The 15,234-nt window shown below is 33.4% G+C and overlaps 1 protein-coding gene across 1 annotated transcript; it reads right to left on the bottom strand.

Moving 5' to 3' along the window:
- Positions 1-7,483: 7,483 nt before the first annotated feature.
- On the bottom strand, positions 7,484-11,975 carry LOC144849592 (serine hydrolase BPHL-like). The gene is made up of 6 exons (XM_078706551.1): positions 11,778-11,975; positions 11,300-11,409; positions 10,834-11,003; positions 9,996-10,149; positions 9,158-9,413; positions 7,484-8,645 (listed from the first exon to the last, which is right to left on the bottom strand). Exons 1-6 carry the CDS (start codon positions 11,921-11,923, stop codon positions 8,546-8,548), a joined length of 936 nt encoding a protein of 311 aa, XP_078562677.1. The 5' UTR covers positions 11,924-11,975; the 3' UTR covers positions 7,484-8,545.
- Between the last annotated feature and the right edge of the window lie 3,259 nt (positions 11,976-15,234).

The following is a 15,234-nucleotide window of genomic DNA, read 5'->3' as shown; positions in this document are numbered from 1 at the left end:
TTTATCGAAAAATAAAAAGGTCGAAATTTGTCCATTTTTTGAAAAAATCCCTGTACTATAGTACAGGAAAATTTTCGAAAAATTGCCAATTTACTATAGCATAGTAAACATGCTCAGAGTCAAATAATGGGTTCTGCGCATGTCAATTATGCTATAGTAACCAGTTTTATCGAAAAATAAAAATGGCTAATTTTCGACCCATTTATTTCTTGACATAAATGGTTACTATAGCATAATAAACATGCGCAGAGTCGAATAATGGGTTCTGCGCATGTCAATTATGCTATAGTAACCAGTTTTATCGAAAAATAAAAAGGTCGAAATTTGCCCATTTTTTGAAAAAATCCCTGTACTATAGTACAGGAAAATTTTCGAAAAATGGCCAATTTTCGACCTATTTATTTTTTGACATAAATGGTTACTATAGCATAATAAACATGCGCAGAGTCGAATAATGGGTTCTGCGCATGTCAATTATGCTATAGTAACCAGTTTTATCGAAAAATAAAAAGGTCGAAATTTGCCCATTTTTTGAAAAAATCCCTGTACTATAGTACAGGAAAATTTTCGAAAAATGGCCAATTTTCGACCTATTTATTTCTTAAATAATTAACATGCGCATAGTTGAATAATGTGTTTTGATCACGTCGATTATGCTATAATAACCAGTTAGATCGAAAAATAAAAAGGTGGACATTTTCGCATGTTATCTCAATAATATACACATACATACCGTATTTATTTGAATAAACGCCCCGCTTTGAATAACACCCCACCGCCCTCTACCCCTGAATAAACGGTTAGGATTATGATACCGGTATCCAACGGCGCAGATCCGATTTTATTAGTGGGGGGGGGGGGGGGGGTGGGGGGGGGGGGGCGAGCAACCTTAGCCTGGTCCAAGAGCCCGGCTCTTTGAGTAATTTATAGGTCGTTTCAATCAATTTCTGCCCAGAAGAATACAATTATTTTGCGTTACGCACTGGTCTTGATGATGCGCCACTGGTTATATTTATGCAAAATCTACTCTTCTTAGATACTGTATTTTCTGAAATTACATACGATATGTCTATAGAAGTCTTACTTTTTATTTCATTTCAACAATTTAATGATTTTGCTGTTGAAAGGTCAGGGGACAATCACATGTGATACTTTATTATAGCATTTGTCAGTGACAAAGGACATAATAGATATAGTATTGAGAATCGGCTAGAATATTATTATTTCGATTTCCGCAATTTCAGGATGCATTCCTTACAATTGTCTTCCGCTTTTTAAACCGTCAATATTATGGAATGACTGTACAGCTATAGGGATAAACGATAATAGCCATCAATGACGGTACCTTTCAAAACCACATTTCGTAAGGTAAACTCAAATAATAATGTATAGGTGTTTTATGAATGCGGAACAGTTAAACATACTGTGTGTTTTGTGTGGAGTTGGCAAGATTGAAGAAATCATAAGGTAAATGTTATTGTTGAATGGTGTATATAGTGGAGGAAGTCACCTTAGGCCTAAGCTTAATTGTAATAGGTCTTAAACTGTTCAAGGTAATTAAGTGCGACACAATGCTTAGATTGTATATATTTGGAGCATGGAGGTAAGTTTGGTAATATAAACACATAGGCCTAAGAAAACGACGAGTAAGTTAAGTTTTTGTATTATTTTATGTATCTGGTGGAAAGTTAAAAACACAGACGTATTTTTAATATAGTAATGTATTAAGCTCAAATGGTCTAAACGGTCTATAGGGTATTACAAAACAATAGCTATTACAATATCAAATCTAGGGAACAACATCTATATATAAATTTACGTTAGGGAAAAATTCGGTAAATCGCGCCTTACTTTTTACTCGATGGTATATAAAGTTGGTTCATGCTTTCGGTACTGATTTTAACCAACTGATGTAACCCTGTTTACTAATTAAATTGAGTTAGACAATTAGTTATTGACGATTAAAACGAATTTAGGTTCAACGATTTGCCCCAAATAGGGATGTTTTCTAATCGTGGTATACACTGCCTAATGGATGTCCATCTTGAAAAATACCCGCATACAATCATCTCCTCCTACGATAATTGTTTTTAATAGCTGAAAACCAGCAACAGATCGACTACAGCATCATAATGTTGAAGACAGGCCTATTTTCTTCTTAAAATACTATTTTGATTTAATATACGTTTATACAAATGTATTGATTTGCGATGAATGGAACATTCCAATATAACTACAGTATTTGGTTTAACCAGTGAGGTGAACCTCCCTGGTTTAACACAAGTACCTGTAGGTAAATTTATGGCCCTTAGGGAATAAACCTAAAACCTTTAGATATAGTATTGCAATACTTGGACAATACTGTAAATAAGTATTAACCATTTTTGGTCGCCATTTGAATCGCATTTTTTACTGCGAGTGTGTGTACTGTTAGATATATAAACACATGTACAAATAAACTTATTACTGTGAATGTGAGTAGGCCCTACTGTTAGATATATAAACGCACAATATACAAATTAACTTTGTTACTGACAGTGCTTTCAACATTTGTATTAATTAATAATTACAACAAATATACCGTAAATCTAATTGTAGGGTGGGTTACTATTAGAAGAGGGTTACTATTAGACTAGTGGGTTACTATTACAGTTGCTTTTTAACGTTTGTATTAATTAATAATTACAACAAATATAAACGTTGTAGTGGTGTATCTTTACATGTACTATCGACTATGACAGTGACAGTTTTAACAAAGTATTACATCGCAAATGTGATACTGTATTTAATGGTATATTATTTACATGCCTATAAAGCATGAAAACATATTTTGAACCACCTGATGTAACCCTATTCACTAATTAAATTGTGTTAGATAATTGACAATTATAACTAATAATCGTGGTATACACTGTCTAATGGATGTCCATCTTGAAAAATACCCGCACACAACAATACGAAGATGCTTCGCAATTACCTATCTCCTCCTGCGATAATTGTTTTTAATAGCTGAAAATCGGTTGAACAGCTCAAGTACAGCATCATAATGTTGAAGACAGGCCGATTTTCTTTAAAAAATACTATTTTGATAGATTTAATATAAGTTTATACAAATATTATGTATTGATTTGCGGTGAATGGAACATTCCAAAATATTTGGTTTAACGCAAGTAAGTAAATGTATGGGCCCTTGGAGGATAAACTTAAAACCTTAAGATATAGTAATGCAATACTTTGGACAATACTGTAAATACGTATTAACAACTTTTGGTCGCCATTTGAATCGCAAATTTCTTACTGTGAGTGTTGGTACTGTTAGATATAATATAACAATATATACAAATAAACTGTATTACTGTGAGTGTGGGAAGGCCCAACTGTTAGATTATAAACACATAATATACAAATAAACTTGCTTCTCAGTGTTTGTATTAAGTATTAATATTATAAAAAAAAATATAAACGTCGTAGTGGTGTATCGTTACATGTACTTTACTATTTCAATCGACTATGAAAGTGTGACAGTTTTAACAAAGTAATTGTTTTACTGTATTTAGTGGTATATTATTATTTATAGGCCTATATATATATCGATATATTCGAGAACCATCTGTGGGCATGACCTAGATGGTACGCGAGCGAAGCGAGCGTACCATCTACTTGTTTACTTGTTACTTGTTTCCCGTACACTTTCGTCTACGGGATCGAGGCGAAGCACTCAGTGCTTAAAAGCCCCTCTTAGCAATAAAATCATATTCAATATAGGGTGAAAACTTCAGCGGGTGGTTAGACCATGCGACGTTAAGTTTTGCTTTGAACGAGTTCACCGTAGCACATGAAACTACATCCGTAGGCAGAGCATTCCATAAGAGAATAACTCTCCTGGAGAAGGTGTCCCTCCTAATATTAAGACGAGAGCTTTTAAACTTGAGTTTATATGTGTGTCCACGGGTCCGAGATTCTAGATCAAATTCAAAAAATGTGTTGATCGAGATACGATCGAAACCCTTAACAATCCTAAAAACTTGGATAATATCCGCTCTCTGCCTTCGATATCTCATAGTAGGAAGACCAAGAATTCTCAAACGTTGTTCATAAGGGATATTTCGGTACCTAGGAATCAATCTTGTTGCTCTTTGCTGGACCTTCTCTATTTCATCCTGATCTCGTTTTCTAATAGGATTATAAACAGTGTTACAATATTCAAGCGTTGGCCTGACAATAGACTTATACAGCTTCAAAAATCCATCTTTATTCAAGAATTTAAAAGATCTATAAATCATTCCTAGTTTCTTATTAGCCCTTTTACAGATATCCGCTACATGCAAATTAAAGATTAAACTAGGATCAAAGGTAACACCCAGATCTTTCTCCTGCTTTACCTCATGTAGTAAATTACCAGCCATTGAATACAAGAACTTAAGATTATCACGACCATAATGAAATACCTTACACTTAGTGTCATTAAATGGCAATTGCCAAACATTAGACCAATGGGAAGCACTGTCAATGTCTCTCTGAAATAAATCCGCATCATCAATGTTATTGACCACTCTATACAACTTAGTGTCGTCTGCAAATAAACGTATACTAGATTCGACAACATCAGGTAAATCGTTAATGAAGATTGAAAATAAGATTGGGCCCACAACGCTACCCTGTGGAATTCCACTTAATACTGGAGCCTGTGATGATAATTGACCATTGACACTAACTCGTTGCGTTCTATTTGACAAATAATTAGAGAACCAACCTAGTAGATTTCCCGTAATACCAAAACCTTTCAATTTGACTAGAAGCCTTTGGTGTGGCACACTATCAAAAGCCTTTTTATAGTCTAAATAGACACAATCAAAGCTATCATGGTTATCCAGGTTAGTAGTCCAACTCTCCAGGACATCAAGTAGTTGTAATGCACATGATCTACCTTGTCTGAATCCAAATTGTTCGTTGCACAAAAGACCATTACTCTCAAGATACCTTGCAAGTTTATCCCTAATAATCCTTTCCATCATTTTCCCTATGACCGACGTTAAACTAACCGGTCTATAGTTAGCCGGGTCCTCCTTTTTGCCTTTTTTGAATATAGGTATTACAATTGCCTCCTTCCACGATAGAGGGACCTTCTGATCATTGAATAATCTAGTGAATATTAGACTGAGAGGGTAAGCAATTTGATCCTTTAATTCAATCAAAACCCGTGGGTGAAAGCCATCAGGGCCAGCTGACTTATCTATAACTAAGTTAGACAACAGCTTGTGAATATCTTCTACACTAAACTCAATATCTGACAAAGAAGCCTCAATCTTTTTATCCAGATTTGGAACATTCGATAAGTTCTCCTTACAAAAGACACTGCTAAAAAAAGAATTAAAAGACTCGGCTTTCTCTTGGTCATCTACAACAAGTTTACCCTCAAAATTTCTAAGAGTTGGAATACCAGATCTGGTTTTTAACTGAGAATTTACATAGCGCCAGAAAGACTTTTCATTGACTTTAACCTCATTTGCAATCTTATTTTCAAGGATGCTTTTAGAACTCTTAATCAAGTTGACAGTATCATTCCTTACTCTAATAAACGTGTTCCATTTGACACTAGCACTTTCATGCCCTTTACGCTTTGCTTTGATATACTGTTTCCAGCATTTATTCTTCTGTTTAATAGACTTATCAACCTCCTTAGTAAACCACAAAGGTCTCTTAAAATTTCCAGACAAGTGTTTCTTACACTTTGGAACAAACTGTTCCATACCTCTAGATAAAATCTCATCAAAAGAACCGTGCGAGTGTAACCCGTCCTTATCCAATAACTCAGTGTCCCAATCGACACTATCAAGAAAACCACGAAACTTATCATAATCAGCATGGAAATAATTTCTGACCTCTACCACCTCATCTTTGATTAAGTTAACAGGAATTTTAAATCGAAGTACCATATGATCACTCTTACCTAAGGGTGGAGCTTGAAGGACCTCACTAATAGAATCCTCATTTGATGTAAATACCAGGTCCAGAACATTGGGCTGTTCTCCTATTCTATAACGGGTTGGGTCTCGTACATGCTGAGCTAAAAATAAGTCATTAATGGTGTCGAAAAAATTATGACTATTTTTACCATCTTCACCAGTCACATATCCTAGCTCCCAATTAATACTCCTATAATTAAAATCTCCAACTATAATAAAATCGGAACAAGAAAAGGATGCCACTTTTCTAAACAGAGAACACAAGGCAGAATTATTGACATTAGATCCGGAGTCACTTCTATACACACATCCAATTAAAAAGGTGCGATCTTTGACTCTAATCTCAACAAACATGGATTCCTCAAACAAAATATCTTTAAACAAAACAGGAGTGGCAGACATCCCATTTCGAACATAAATAACAACTCCTCTACCAGATGAAAGCTTTTCATTTGGCAAAAACATCTGATATCCAGGGATATGAAACTCTTCTATAGACAATTCAAAAAAGTACTTCTTTGGTAGAATCTCAGTCAAAGCAATGATATCAGCTTTCTCTGAAGATAAACGCAACAAAAGCTCATTCTTCTTATTTAGAAGGGAATCACAATTTGTATAAAACACATTAAAAAAATCATTAACATCTTCTGACTGCGTGGAACTTACATTGTTAGGCAGTGTTCTCTTCCGATTGGGTAGTGCTTTGGGAACGAAACCGAGTTATTTTCCCCCTTCTAATTACCAAGTCTTTTTCCCCTTTGCTCTCTCTGATCTAGTTTAAAGAAATAAACGTTATCAAATACGTATTCGCCCAATAATAACATAGGCTCATGGTAACTATTAATAAATTATTGTCGTCGAATACGTAGTGTATTCTCCCAATAATAATAACATAGGCCTGCGGTAACCTTTCTAACCATTTAAGATACAGTAATGTTAATTGTTTTTTTTTATACAGACAAGTTGAGGATCGGAATAAATCCATACCAAAAAAGCACTATTTAGACATAAACTGTGATAAGGCAAACAAAGAAGCTGTAATCTGGTAGTTTGGAGTATTAAAGATAATGAAATGGAGCGTTTGGAAAAATCTTTGATTCGTCATAAAAGCTGGAAAGAAAAATACGTCTATAATACTAATCGATACAGTACTTATTCTGGAGCTTGTGATTGGTTGAATGCGTATGAACGCAGTTATTGGCCACGGTTTTACTTCACGTGGGAATACGAATCACATTCAAACACGGACGTATGCCGTGTCTGTTCAACTAACATAAGCATTCCAATGTGTTACGACAAGAAAGTTAAGAACGATTACAGAAGACATATTTTAAATTTATCTGATGTCTACTTTTAATATAGACTGGCAGTTTAAAACTCGTAAACACTTCGCAGTGATTCCCACATACAAAAAGCGCGAAGAGATTGAGGAACTAGAATCTTCTGATTATCTGCAACAGCCCAGTCGAATACGCCAAAAATGTACCGATTTGGGACGTACATTTATGTGCTTTACAGGTAATGTTCATTTTTTAAAACACAATTCCATGGCTTAGGTCTGCAGGTTTGTTTTTATGAACAGCGTATTGTGCTTTGTCTACCCAAGAAAATACCTACATTTCCCCAATAATTAATAGCTTATTTGATTTATACATTAATAGACTACTTAGTTGTACCTTTCTGTCTTTTTTTTTTACTTATTCCAATAACTAATCATTAAGCAAATAAAATTCTTTATTTGACGTTTGCTGTATCTATAATTTCAAAATACATATAATCATATATTTATGTTTATTTCGATTTATGTAGTAAATTAATCATGTTTGTGTATTATACTGTTGACCTATTGTATCTTTATACTGTTATCCAATTGTTTTATTACTACTAAGTAATTTTATTATTTTTTTTTTCATCTTAAGTTATGATGATCCATCAGACATTTTGTAAGTAAATTAATCATTAGTTTGTATTTACTACTGACCTATTGTATCTGTATATTGATTTGCTCGTGATCCAATTGTTTTAAAGTAGTTATTTAAGTCTACAATTACTACATTAGGTTTTTATTTGTTTATTTTTGTTTTGTTTTTTGTTTGTTTTTTGTTTGTTATTTTTTATTTATTTATTTTTTCATTTTGTTCATGACGATTTGTCATGTTTACCTGAAATTATGTAAGTTTAATCATCATTTACTTTTTATATTTTGTTGTTATTTGTATGGACGCACCACCGAAAGTGAGTACCAATAAAATACTGAATCACTGAAATAGTATTAACTTTAAAAGAACGAAATGATGCTGAAGGACTTGGCTTGCAAATGTATCAAAAGCATACTCCGTGGTATTTGGTAAAACATGAATAAAAAAATTAGAAATCACTCTTTCGTACTTATTCAATGAATTGGTATTTCAACAAAAATGTTCGTTTTTTTTTATATTAAAGTTTCTTTATCAAGTTTATAATATGTGTTTGTATTTCATTTTGTTATTAAAGAAAAAAATAAATATCAACATCATTTGTTAAAACAATGATGAGTGCACCATCTCAAGGGACAAATACATTATTCAGAAAATCTTGAATCATGAATTTTCTTTTCGTAAAAAGATATCCACATGTCGGTTAAACTCCTCTGCGTATCTCAAATGGATGTTATGTTTTCCATCCAAAAAATGTATTAATCTGAAAAATAAGATATTATTAATCAATTAATTACCAAATGATGTAATGTAATATTTTAAACTAGGAAATGTAGGCAGAGCAGAATAGACATAAATACACTAGTTATAACTTAAGTTGTCTATAATTTTTACACCTAATATCAATATAGAACACATTTAAAAAATGTTTTAATAATTTTATGATTTAACTTTAAACTTTTACAATAGTGGTTCCTTCCAACCAGGAGTCCAAGGATACCATGGGCACATAACAAATGTGTCTACACTTAAAAACTACAGTTCCGGTTATATGATAAAGTAAATAAAAATAGTGTCATGCTCAATTTAGATAATAGGAACTTTAGGTGTACACATCTGGCTTGTGTGCACTTAAAAAAAAGAATGTAGTGTAGTGCATATATTGGAATAGTTCTAGCATAGGGTAGTTTTCTGTCAACAGGAGTGATGACCCCATTTTTATTACAGAACAAACGATCATCTCTGATGCGCCCGCTTGATATATCTAATCTTTACCTTGATCCCATAATATTTTGTTGTAGAAAACCTGGGTGTATTTTTGGTACCATTGGGTCTTTTTCTCCGTGCAATAGTAATGTAGGACATCGTATCTTATGCAAATTTCTTGTACACAGCTCTCCTTTATTTTCATTGTATATTCTTGTTATGCATTCAATCCATCCTAGCCACATCTCTTGAAAATATTCTTTGCCATACATATCCAACATTGGTTGCATCATTCGTTTGCTCCAGTCACTGACATTTTTAGTTTCTAGAGGATTGAATAGTTTATTGTATGCAACTGTTTACCAGTTAAAGGGCATTTTATAATGCGATAACTTTGTCAGGTCTTATCTGTATATGTGTAAAACCGACCACACCTGTATATTTATTATATTTCATTATGGTCTTATTGTCAGTTGCCAACCTTGTAATCTCAAATTACTGGGTTCAATATTTTTTCAAACTAGATTTAGATCTAGTATTGTATTTGTGTATTACTTTACAAGCGCTACCATTTCAAGTTGTATAAATAGATTCCAGCTCAAGTGTTATATATACGCCATGTGTGCAAAAAATTACCAATAAAATCATGTAGAATCTAGACTAGCTTTACCCCAGTACTGAATTATTTCTGAAGACCAAACAACAGTATAGTTTTTCATTGCAATTTGAATAGCTACCTTTTTAAATATATTTGTATATCTTTTTCTTATATGCTTCTTTGTATTTGTACTGTATGCTTCTTTGCATTGTTTATGGTAAAATAAAACATTTTTTTAAATATCTTATCATGTTATTAGCATGTACTATTAGGAATATGGGTACAATATAAAAGACACAGGATTCTCACTTTCATACATGTCTAAGTCTTCTTGAGCTACAAATGCATTAGCTCCCCAAATAACAAGTTTTCTCAAGCTCTCTGGATATTGAGAGGCTAACACTAGTGCTGTTATTCCGCCATCACTCCATCCAAGTGGGCTGAATTTTTCATAACCTAAAGACTGCAATTTAAATGAAAATGAAAAACTATGACCTTTAACATCAAACACTGGATACTGGGGCACATAGTATGCGGACCGTCAAAATACAGTATTACAAGACAAATCCTTAGCCCAGAAAGCTTATAGTTACTGTAATTGGAGTACAGAAATAACATTGTGACTGAGCGTAGTCCCAAGTGTATCCTATTACAGGCTATCACTTAGAATCTATTTTGTATTACCAGAATAAAACAAAATTTGTTTCCTTTTGGGAGGTATTAGATTACTAAAAGTATAGTATTGCAAGTTTTATTTTTATTCAATATTTTTTTTCATTATCCATCTTGTTGCAATTTGTCATTTAATAACGTGCATCCTTGCGTTGCCTCCTAGTGGGCAGTGGCGTAACTCATGAGCAAAGGCCCCCGGTTTAGTCTTCCAACGGTGGGTAGTTGGATTAGAGGTGTTCTCATGCTCTAGGCGCCTAGGTTTAGCTAGTGAATGCTCATAGCCATTACCCCATTGCTAATGGAAACCAGGGGAGTCTTGGTAATCTAGACTAGGGAATTAAGGAGACATTTTTGTTCAGTCTTGAATGTGTCCATTAAAAGGAGTTCTACTGTATTAAACAAAGAGTGTTAAGATGGACAATCAATTATTGTATTATTGTAATTAGAATGTTCAGAAACATGAATGTAATTATACCTGCATCAAATTGTGTGCATGATTAGCATCTCTTTGGAAAAAGTCCAGTGGAAAGGTTCTCTTAGGTGGTCTTGATTTGCCATAACCACTAGGATCCCATCCTATCACTGTGTAAGTTTCAGGATCGAACCCACCATTCAGCTGAGGACCAAAATCTGACAATGCTGAGCCTAATATTAAAGTATACATGAACAAATAAAATGTAAAATTGAAGTACTGTATACTGGTAGGATGTTTAAAATAATTATAATGTAATGTATGCTTTGTGACTCAATGGTATAGTAATTTAACAGAACCGTGTCACAGCTTCAATGGAATCATACCGAGCATTGGTTTAAAGGAACAGTGTGAGCAATGATTTCTTACCATCAAGAGATTTTTAAAAGGGACAGTGTGACTTCTTTATGTCTTACCAAGTAAAGGGGCAATGTACCAAATTATTTAAAAGGGGATCAATTGATCTTACCAAGAGCTCCTGGCATGACAAGTAATGGATGTTCTCCATGTCCAAATTTAACATAATGCAACTTGACACCATCTACATCTAAATAGTCAGATTTTGGCTCAGTAGATAAACTAGTTTGGGAAAATATGTATTTAATTACACTATATAAATATTTAATTACACTGTCTAGGCCCCTAGGCCTATCTAGTAGGTAGGACCGGGCCTATAAAACATACATACTTTTCTTTTTACTTTAAAAAAAATATTCTCTCTAATTAATCAACCAGCTGCTGTAGACAGGAAAAATCAATGTGTAATAAGAATTTAGTCCTATGGTGGAGGTTTATATTTAAAGAGGCAACTTAAGCCTGCCTAGCCTAGGCCACTGACTAAAAAATTGTCAAGCCGAAACCAAACGTTTCCGCTGACATCCCCACCCACCACCGGTCACAACAAAGTAAAAAATAGGCTTGATTCAGGGGCCTAATATAAGGCCTACCTCCTCCTCGAAACTGCAGTCACACATAGCCTCCGTTTGTTGTCAGCACAAACCCCAGTAAATAATGAGTTATTATGTTTTAAATAACATAGCAAATAGGAAGACAAAGCAGGATTTTTCACAAATTTGCAGTATGAATGTATCATGGTTTTTTAACAACACACCGTGTGAGTTTTGATTTGCACTACACATGCGTACATCAACCTGACTCACTGGAGCGTGACTAAAGTTGTACAATTTAAAGGGGAGCTCCGGGATTACAATTTGTTTTATTTTATTTATTAATTTCGGCAAACACATTATATACAAACATAACAATATAGCCCATTCCACATACGAATAAATCGAATTATTATTATTTTTTGTGGTGCATGCTACGTGACTTTTCGTAATATATAAGATAGGAATTTTACACTGATTTCAATGAATTACAATAGTATTTTCCTTGATTGTTCTTTCGATTTATGTACATTTTATTTTAAGAAAAATCTGCACAAAATTAAAGTTTTGGTGAACTTCCTAATCTTATAACATTACGAAAAAGTCTCCTATAGCACTATTATTTCACGAAGCTCGTCCTTTGTCGCTGTCTAAAAATATGTACGGTTATTCTCAATGATGATGTTGCAAAGGTTTATATTTTTTAGAAAATAAATAAACCACCTTAACTATCTTATTAAAAAAAAACATTGATGGTTGGGCTCACGGTTGATAAGGGAAATGTGTTCAGTATTATACACTGATGAATAAAATGCCATGCACCAATTATTAGTCACTGTGCATATCATTGGATAAATTAATATTAGGTTTATTTTAGAGAATCACTAATGTACTCGTTCTTGTATTGGATTTCTATGGGAAAAAGTCTCACGGTTTTCTGAAAAGTCTGGTAAAGTTTAAAATTATAATATGCTTATTGTTTTAATTTGGACTTCAGATAATCTGTTGGCATATAGTGTAGAGTTAGACTTTCTCAAACTGGACTTTTTCGGAAAACTGGACATTGAGTACCAGCCTGATTGCGTAGTTATAAATAAATAAACTCGACATAACAGTTCTTTTCAATTTAATGTTAGCGCCCTCTATTTACAATGTCTACAATTTTTGTCATGCGATTTAAAAAACTCATTTCACACATTTGCCGATTTGAAACTGTATGTATCGCACACCCGCAGTTTGTATGGAACTAGTGCTAATCAAATTATCTATCAACAGCGACACACACCTCATATAGTTTTTTCAGGTATGTTAACAGTGGAGATCAAAACGAAACGTGCTAATAAAGCAGTCTATTGTATTATTATTATATTGCATGGTTCTTTCTGCTTGCTCAAATATTGTATTTTACGTCAATGCAAATAATTTTGAATAATGCATTATGCAAAACGTTTTTAAAAGGATTGCGTGTGAAATGAGCTGTACTGTGCGTATTAAGTCTACTGTTTTTGCAGATATATACTACTGTAGGGATATATATTAGGAACATTGTTGTATAAAATTTTTCTTTAAAATTAAAATTTCATTTTTTTCAGTTCATATTATAAATTGATAGAAATTCACTTCATTTATTATCTTCCTCCTATGGTAATAACAATTTCATATACGCGTGAACCACCTGTGGTACTAACAATACGCGCGGACCAACGGTGGTACTAACAATACGCGCGGACCAACGGTGGTGGTACTAACAATTCTCACGGATAACCTGTGGTACTAACAATACGCGCGGACCAACGGTGGTACTCTAACAATACGCGCGGACCAACGGTGGTACTCTAACAATACGCGCGGACCCCATGTGGTACTAACAATACGCGCCGACCAACGGTGGTGGTACTAACAATTCGCACGGACCATCGAGGTACAGGGAATGGTGAAATTTCCATGGGTGCATCTTCTTGTAGAGGAAAGAAAAAAAGATGCACGTTGAATACCAGCCAACACCAACACACATAGGAATAGACCTGATTTCGATATATCATAATCATCTGTACCATGTAGATCCATACAGATATTCATTGTAATGTAATTTAATCTTTTAATTACGTTTTTCTCTTGTTGCACACATCATCATCCGCAATTTATCTCTCTGCTGCCAATTATCGTTACATTGATGCTTACAGCCTAGTTAACAATCGACAGTTCTTTGTTACCAAGATACCATTAATTATTGAATCAATATTTTTCGCTAAATTTAGACGTTGTTTGTCCTTCATAATTATGTTTTTTTAGATAATACATTTACGTCGTTGGATAACAGACAAAAAACCCCACAGTATATTAAAGGTTATAAGATTTATAATGACGCTTTGGAAATTCATAGATGTTTTATCTTATAATCAAAATATCCGTATACTACATGTAAAAGAATTAACAATGAATTACCTTCAATATGAAAGATGTACTGTCCCTCAAAAACATGAAAAATGAAGATTAATTTAATCAGATTTTGAATATGTTATTTGCAGTTTTAATCAGTTAATCATTTCCGTAGCAAAAAAATAATAATGTTTTCACTTATAACATGACAAAATAAATTGTTAAATTCAACCAAAAACCCATTGGCTGGCAGCCAATTTTGACCATTTTTTTGCTTTAAATTACATTTTTTCAGGTAATTACATTTTTTGTTGATCCAATTTTTTGTCAAAGTGGATAACTACGTTACAATAAAATTGCATATTCAACACAAATTTGGTCAGGGACAATACATCTTTAAAGAAGTATAAAGAGTAATTTTCGACCCGTCAAGCGGATCGTTCCATGTTTATGTTAGCTTCGAAATGGGAAAGTGTACTACTGTGAGATGGATACTTATAAAGGTTGACTATCTATTGAAATATGTTACCGAATTGCAGGCAAACATCGGAATACCGATACAACTAACTCATCAGATCACATTTCTTCCAATTGAGACTGGTATCAATTTTCCAATTGAGATTTTATAAACAGAAAAAAAAAAAACCCCAAAAAATTGAAATACCTTTACTACAGTTTGGCTACAGGTACTGTTTTACGTTTTGATATAAATAATAATAGGCCTACCCACAGTTACGAATATATATATAATCTCAGAGCTGACAATAGAATAATACATATTTTAAATTAATTGCAGTGTTTGATTGCTGGTTTGAATGGTGATGCACAGTCTTTCAAACACGTATTTATCATTTATTGTATTTTTGAGATTAACATTACATAACCGTAGTGATTCAATTACGATTGTTTAAACACGGGTATACCAAAGCAAAGCAAAATTAATCAACCGGTTGGTTTGTTGTTACTGAATTAATCATAGTAAAATGGCTGACGGACACGGACGGGATTTGTAGCCTCATTGTGAACTTTTCCTCACAAGAGCAGGTGAACTGAGTGGATTAAGTTAGGATTTACTTCAATAAACTTGCTGCATTTATCCACTTAAAAGGCTTTCTATTAGTATTATGATTTATTACTA

The sequence above is a fragment of the Antedon bifida genome, chromosome 8 (genome assembly GCF_963402885.1).
Source record: "Antedon bifida chromosome 8, ecAntBifi1.1, whole genome shotgun sequence".
NCBI lineage: Eukaryota > Metazoa > Echinodermata > Crinoidea > Comatulida > Antedonidae > Antedon > Antedon bifida.
The sequence above is the reverse complement of the archived record's forward strand: the minus strand, read 5'-3'. Positions and strand labels throughout refer to the sequence as shown.